At 40.1% G+C, this 7,804-nt stretch overlaps 1 protein-coding gene across 4 annotated transcripts in view; it reads right to left on the bottom strand.

Annotated features, from left to right (window-relative positions):
* Positions 1–247: 247 nt before the first annotated feature.
* rab28 (RAB28, member RAS oncogene family) overlaps positions 248–7,804 on the bottom strand; it is a 33,413-nt gene continuing 25,856 nt past the window's right edge. Inside the window, exons 5-8 of one of the 4 annotated variants that reach the window (XM_086300479.1) lie at positions 5,025–5,128; positions 4,849–4,926; positions 2,802–2,903; positions 248–1,634 (exon numbers count right to left, since the gene is read on the bottom strand). In XM_086300479.1, coding sequence (XP_086156605.1) covers positions 2,808–2,903; positions 4,849–4,926; positions 5,025–5,128 — 278 coding nt within the window. In that variant the 3' untranslated portion in view covers positions 248–1,634; positions 2,802–2,807. The remainder of the gene's footprint in view (positions 1,635–2,801; positions 2,904–4,848; positions 4,927–5,024; positions 5,129–7,804) is intronic. The other 3 variants (XM_086300494.1, XM_086300486.1, XM_086300504.1) reach the window with 3 other exon arrangements.

Below are 7,804 nucleotides of genomic sequence, written 5' to 3'. Positions count from 1 at the left end.
CAACACCATCAGTCATGACTCCCCCAGAGCGCAGACCTCAGCATTATTGAAGCAGTGAGGGATCCTCTTGACAGAACAGAAGGCAGCAAAATCTAAAGAAGAGTCTCCTTCAGGAATAACTATCCCTGATGACTACCATAAAGACATTTAAATAAAACTTAAATAAATGTCTGTTTCCCATTTTCCAGGCAAGACCTGCAAAGTCTTGCTGTACACACAAGATTAATTAATTAACTTCACAAATCACTTCTTTTTCCATGTAGCATTTATTTAAAAACACAAATATGTGTCACTGTATATCTAAACATTCACTTTTCACTGTACATTTTTTTCATTTCTAAAGAGTACATCTTCTTAGCATGATCAGAATTTACAGTGATGCCTTGTGATGATTTCTAATCATTGAAAGCTGCTTTGAAATGGAGCAGGGATAGCTTTTCATATACAAATACACATTTTACACATATGATGGCTGTTTAGTTGTGACCACCTAAACAAATCTGGTAGTATCTCAGACACACAAACTAAAGAACAGGTTGCTGTGCATCAAACTCATTCTCCAATTCAAACCGCTGTTCTAGACAGTCGAAGAGAAATCTAATCAAAACGTATATTTTTAGCTTAGCTGATGCTCAACTTGATACTCAGAACCTCTTCAGTCATATTCATCTAATGTCATTAACACTTTACCAAAGGAGCATCTAACAAAATTACATGAACTCTAATCATAAATATAAAACTACATTTTCGAAATGGATAATATAATCTACAAGGAACACCTGAAGAAGAGACGCTGTTTAAACAGATGGAAATCATTTGTATGTTTGTTTTGTGGAAAATGTAAATCCTAATTTACGACTAAAATTTAAATATGTCTATGCAAAAATAACACAACATACGGTAGTTCACATCACATTACTGCTAGTGGAGGCCCTTACTTGGCAAAAACAAAGCAGAGATTCATTTCACTCCACTCGCTAAAACATTTTCTACACCTACTTCCCCTCTCTTCAACTGATGAGCACCACAGGCATAAAAAGAAAATCAGAAAATCACATTTGCTTTCATCTTCCCGTTTATGTCCCGTGAACATCCACCCTGCAGTCGTAGTTACAGCCACAGATTAAACAGGGGTTACTGTTTAAACAAACGTCTCTAACAGCAATGGTAGAAGAAAATATGCTCATGTATAAAAATATTCTCAACTAGCAGACTGAAAAACCAGCTTTGTACTAACATAGAGCTAGTAATCGATGTAAGAGTCATTTTTAAATATAAATCTAAGATGAAATGAAAGAATAGCTGCGTGTAAACTTGGAAAAAAAGAAAAGTGAGGTCCCGTATCCTTTTTGGTGAACCACCAATGAAATTATTCGTGCTAAATATCTGAACTACAGACCAAGGCCTCGAAACCGCACGGTCTGTTCTCCTCACCCACAAAGAGAAACACTTTTCATCCAGTCATCAAAAAAATCTGGAAAGAGTAACACTGTAAACAAGCTTTGTGTGTGTTTGTGTGTGTTTGTGTGTTTCGGAGGGGATCACTGCACCACACACATGGAGCTGCGAGGGGGGTTGACTGTCCTGGCTACAGTGTCCTGACTGTAGTTCACAATGTCCGCCTTCACCACGCGCTGAAAAAGATGGAAAGGTGTCTTTTTAGTTTGAAAGCTGCAACAAGAATTCCTTTGAAATACCAGAAACCTCCAGTTAGGCCACAGATTAAATTAAGCCTCGCCTATTAAAGAGTTAAACTGCTGAAAAGTGCGATAAACGACACTGTGAATGAGATCTTGAGAAACAGAAGTGTTTGCTTTCATGCAGCTTTGAATGAAAAGACTGATACGACTCTTATGTCTTGACTATAAATTCAAAGCCACAGCCAGCAGCAGACTAGCTTAATTTAGCCCAAAAACCATTATCAGGAGAAACATCTAATTTTAAAAACTCTGTATGTCCGTCTAAGCCATAGGTGTCAAACTCTGGCCCGTGGGCCAAATTTGGCCCGCAGCCTAATTACACTTGGCCCGCGAAGCCATACCAAATTACTATCAGAGCTGGCCTACTGGTATTACACAGCTAAAATGAAGCGCCTTGAGGAGACTTTTGTTGTGATTTGGCGCTATATAAATAAAATTGAATTGAATTGAAATTGAAATTTATATTGTTTAGTATTAAGCTTTGCTTGTTCCATATTCAGTTTTTCAGCAAAACGTGTTTGAGTCCATAAGAAGAGATTCATTCTTAAATCTGGAGGAATAAATATATTTCAATAAATATTAACGTTAGCCCGCGACTTGGTTCCAGTTTTGAATTTTGGCCCAATGTGTATCTGAGTTTGACACCCCTGGAGCGGTCCCATTACTGGCGGCAGGGTCATGCACAGACATACAAGTTGTAAGGACCTTCTCATCTAGATGGCTGACTGAGATATCTCCCAAATTGTTTCTTTAACATTTCTTGACATGGGCTCAAAGTCCATGCTATGACTGAAGACATTGGTCAAAATGTTTGTGCACCCACGCCCTGAATCTGACAGGAAGCAGATGAAGGTCAGAATGGAGTCATATCTGTTTCATGGTTTTGAGGTTTTTCTCATTACATCACACACGGACAAAAACACACATAGCTTAGAATCCCAAAGTGGACTAAAAAAATAACACTACTACAGAGGACATGTATTTTTATTTGATTCACTACTTTGTAAATTTAAACTCTGAACCAAAACATAACCTCTATTACTAATAGTTGCTACAACTACAAATCTACGGGGATATATCTGTGTAACTGTAGAGACATACTTCCGGCTACTGAATCAAACATATTTTGCTTTGCTGGGCGTTCTCTTGACTAATTGGACCTTCATCCTGTGGGTAGTCCACCAGCTCAGCCTTCACAATCCTCTGAGCAGGTTCAGTGTATCGAGCAGTAGATGAGTGGAAGACAGGAAAAAGAATAGAAAAACAAAACAAAACAGAAAAACAGACAGTTATAAAATCATGAGAGAGCACACGTATGATGAGAGTTAAAAGCGACATTGAGCAAAGTAATGAGTGAATGAGAAAGAATAAATCAGGGAGTGCTAGAGATGAGGAAGAAAAGGAGTGTAGACAGCACACAGAGCTAAGCCAGTTTTCTAATTAAACACACGCTAAAACACACAAAGGAAAAAACCTTAGAACACTGAAAATCTAGTCTTTCATTATTGAGATCGATGCCATGTCAGTACACTTCATCCTAGTTTATGTCTGATGAGACATTTTAAATTGCTGGTTTGTCCAAACCCTAAAAATAATTCATTTATTCAATAGAAAAGGGCAGCTGGACCCTATGGTGATTAACCACCTTCGAGGAGCCCACATGGCTGAATACCAGGCCCTGGTTGGCTGCCTGATTAACGAGCTGCTGAAACCTGGTGTTGGAGTCGGTGAGTGATCCGTAACTTCGCTATCTGATCTTACAGACAGAGGACCATGACGGAGAAGCCTGCCAGGCAGATATAATACTGTCGGGGGTTGTGACCCTCATGTTCAGCTCTCTAAACCTGACAGCTGATAACGACACTTTGCTCGCCCATGGCTACACCCAGAGGCATGACCTGCTGAAAGCCTTCTCTCTGCACCAATTTCCATTTACAACACTGGTCTTTATGAAAATTTATGAACTGTTTCTTGCGTTTTGTTTTTGCTTTGACCAAGTAAAACACATTCCTCCACACCAACCTGCAGAAATCGACAAACACTTTGGACTACTGCGCTGACAAAACATCTGAAAATACCAGCTATGAGAAATTCTGAGCAAACCAACAGACTGAGAAAATAATTATTTGATTAGATTCTTAATTCTTAGATTATTCATAATCAATCAGAACCTCAGATCACAACACATACAGTATCCACTAGATATGTAAATTTCTGGAATGTACCTTTAACTCAGTGGTTTTATAGGAAGTTTAATAAATGTTAAGTAGTTTCTTTTGCTTATACAATATATGTTTTCTTCCCTGTAGAGCTGTGCTGTGTTTTGTGTTTCTGACAACTACTCATCCCTTCTTTATGAGTGGACAGTGGATCTAGCCACCCACCCAGCTTGATTAGCCTGGATTAAAGCACTTTGCTTTACTGACAGAACTATGAAGGGAGGGGGTTAAATGCAAAAGCAGATGGACAGCTACATTAGTCTGTGGTCATTTTCACTTAGTCAGAAGCGGTGTTGGCTGATTGGAGCAGAGCTTGAGAATTTGGCCACTCTTTCACCTACAAGCTCTCCCTTCTCTGGGGTCCTGACCTCTCTGTAGCCCCTCAGGCTCATCAACCACTAGCCAGCCAGTGTGGCTCCAGCCGGTCATATCACACTCAGGATTAATGCCTCTGGGGGAGGTGACCTTGTAAATCCTACAGCTGCCACTATTGGGCATCATGGACTGGCTGGCAAGCCGAGGCTCCGTTTTGTCAAAAAAAACAAAAACAGTGGGAGATAAAACTAATAAATCAGCCAGCCACTCCTAACCTTCTCACCCCAACAACTGCCTACCTTTAACCTCTGACTTCACGCATTAATGTGGTCAATGTGGGTCTATTTACAGATGGGCAGTGTCAGTGGCAGGTATACCATCACAGGAGGCAGACGTAGCAAAATCATGTTTACACAGCAAAAAGTCCTATACAGTGTGTGGTGACCTCCATTGACCTAACGCACTCCCCGTGACCTCGCTTAAGTTCAGGCATAACATTGCACATAGGTGACTGGTGAAGTACTGATGAGACTAAGAGCAAATTATCCATATACGATTAGAAGAACGTTGCATACACAACCTTGATGCTAAACCTTGATGCTGTCACGGCTCACCTGTGACTGCTCTAGCTCTGCTTTGTTTAGTTTTACACCCAGAATCTCAGCAGCCAATCTCTGAAAACAAAGGTACACCTGGAATAAGAAATTCAGAGAAAAATAACACAAGGTGAATCCAATGAAAGCCACTTCCAATTTATTTTCTGACCTACTGAAAATTGGCTGGTACTAACCGAGTCCCCTGTCTTGGCCGATACGAACTGACTGATGAGGCCGTTCTCTTGGCAGAAGCGCTGGTGTTTATCAGACTTCACTGTCCTCATGTGCTCCAGGTCGACTGTGGACAAAACACAGCGAAGACGTGAGAAAAATTACAAGAGACAGACAGATGGATTTATGCGATGGTTACACAGCACTCTCACAGGTTTAACTGTTAAATATCAGAGCATAAACAAAAAAGATAACTGTTTACACTTGCGTTAAGATAGAAGAGGTCTGCCTAGTGTATGAGGATGGCACGCATAGAGGCATGTAAAAACAAAGCGTAATTCAATTGTTATGTTGCTTTCAAAACCCAGCTGCATAGACTGATCGTCGTTAGCTTTCAATTTATGGATGGAGTCATTGAGAGTGGAAATGATCTCCTTCCATTCCCAGCTGGTATTGAAGCTGGATGCGGCACATTCCTCAGCGTTAAGCCGAGTACAGTTGCACCCTGAAGCCACAAACCTGTATTTGACCCGAAACAGACAAACCAGCCCAGCTGTGGAGAAATACTTAAGAAACAATACATGAATGACCAAAGACTTGAGGCTACAATCACAGTGAGAGTGTAGACAGAGAAAGACGTTTGACTTATGAGCGCACCGGGATGTTAAGGTGGGTGCAAGGGCCCGAGATCTGGGACTGTCACCTACACAGTGATTTACTGTGAGCACACAATGACAGCACCTTCCTTTTTTTCACTATTGTAGTGATGTCCCTGTCCATTCGACTCCTGTATAGTGATACTGGGCGCTTTGCTTCTCTCCTTCCTCACTATGGGGTCATGCTGGGGTCGATAAGGAAGGTCACCCAGGGGTCTTGTTGCTGAAAACATTATCTTGGTTCTTTATTTCTGGCTTTGTGCAGGAAGGTGGCCACGCCCGGTATCTGGTGCATGCATGTCTATGTTAGCTGGAAGAGGTCAGGCTACTGTACGGTTTTGCATTTCTCTCACCCCCCCTCGAGTTTTAGTCTTTGTGTGAGGCTTCATTGAATTTGTCAGGATTTACCCTGTTCTCATGCCCCTTAGTGTGCATGTGTGTGTCTGTGTGTGACAGGGAAGAAGGGAGGTGTGGATAAAGCCAGAAGCAGAGAGAGAGAGGGAAATGTAAACACTGCACTAATCCTGTATTATTAATATCTGAGCCTCATGGCATATGACCTAAAAATGCTAAAGGCCAAAAAAATACATTTAGAAAGAATCATTTTAGGCTAACAGGAATATTAGCATCGTCATAAGTGACATATAAACACAAACCTTTCTGGGCAAGGGCAGACTCTTTTACAGCTACTCAATGTCCAGGGCAGACTGTCATGTCTCTCCCTGTACATAAACAGAGCTGTCTCATAGGCGTCAGCAGGTTATTAATTCCAGTCATTTACAGCCAAGGTACCCAGCATGCTACTAGAAGTAAACACTACTAATCCTTTGGATCCTGCACACTTGGGAGAGGCTATCAATCATGTGTCACAGTCAGATTAACCAACATTAACACAGTGGCTCAGAAGCTGTGGAAGACACGTTACTGTTAAGTAAAGAAAAAGGTGTGCAAATTTGGGAGGCTTCTTAATTTGGCCTGTGGGTGTGCGCGTCAAGCCAATGTGAAAACTGGAAGTGAGTAGCTGCACAGACGCATGTCTGGAAACTTCAGGTTTGCTTACATGCAAATTAAAATTTCTGACAAAGCACCAAAAGACTAATCTGTAAAGTATTAGAATTGTCATTAATGTGGAAACACAAATAAAGGCACTTCATGTCTTTTGAAGCCAAATGATTGTATCTTAAGTGCCAGAAATCTATTGTGAAGTGCCAGTTAAAGTGTACAGGCAGCAGATTTACTACTTACAATCTAATGTCTGCCTGGGCTGCTTGGGCACATTAGCATGAATGGTGTGTATGTTTGGTGATGGAGTTTTTATTATGAATGAATGATGAATTTTTATGAATTATTATGTCTATTTTTTATGCTTAAGGACAACAGATGGAAATTAGCCCTTGGCTATAATCTGGTATGTTTACATTCATGTAATTTTTTTTACATTTATGTTCATTAACATGCACTGTCCTAAATAAAATAAATAAATAAACAGCATGAGCACTGCATTTTGTCTAACTATTGTAGAATTGCAGATGTTTTTATATTTTTATCTGAAAATAACTCTTTAAGACGTTTTTTCAATAACTTTTAGATATTTAGATTAATAAATGTTTAAATTTAGATATCAAATTTAGATAAAAACACATGCTGCAATTATTCCATTTTGTTTGACTAACACCAGTGAGATCAGTCACTGTAGCTCTGAAAGCAAAATGGTACGCCTTTTGGTTTTAGAATATGATTGGAGCTGCTAAACAGTTTGGCTCCACCATTGTTGTACTTTTTGATTTATAATTCGCTTGGTTTTTTTAAATGTTGGCCATGTTAGCACCTGTACCCTTTTATTACTCTCTACCAGGGGTGGGCAACTCCTCGAGGTCCGGTGTCCTGCAGGTTTTAGATCTCACCCTGGGTCAACACACCTGAATCACATGATTAGTTCGTTACCAGGCCTCTGGAGAACTTCAGGACATGTTGAGGAGCTAATTTAGCCTTTTTTTTTTTTCTTTTTTTTTTTGTGTCCCATTTGTTCTGACACAAGCTGTTGGGGAGTTATATAATATTTTTAACCAGTTTATGAAAGAGGGTCCAAAACCAAATTTATGTAAAGTTGCAAATAGAAATTTCCAGTTAACTCTGTCAAATGCTTT

This window comes from Aulonocara sp. 'chitande type north' Nkhata Bay, linkage group LG2 (genome assembly GCF_057382095.1).
Source record: "Aulonocara sp. 'chitande type north' Nkhata Bay isolate Kocher_YH1m ecotype deep benthic linkage group LG2, A_spYH_male_GT1.1, whole genome shotgun sequence".
Taxonomy (NCBI): Eukaryota; Metazoa; Chordata; class Actinopteri; order Cichliformes; family Cichlidae; genus Aulonocara; species Aulonocara sp. 'chitande type north' Nkhata Bay.
This window is presented reverse-complemented; position numbering and strand designations above follow the sequence as displayed.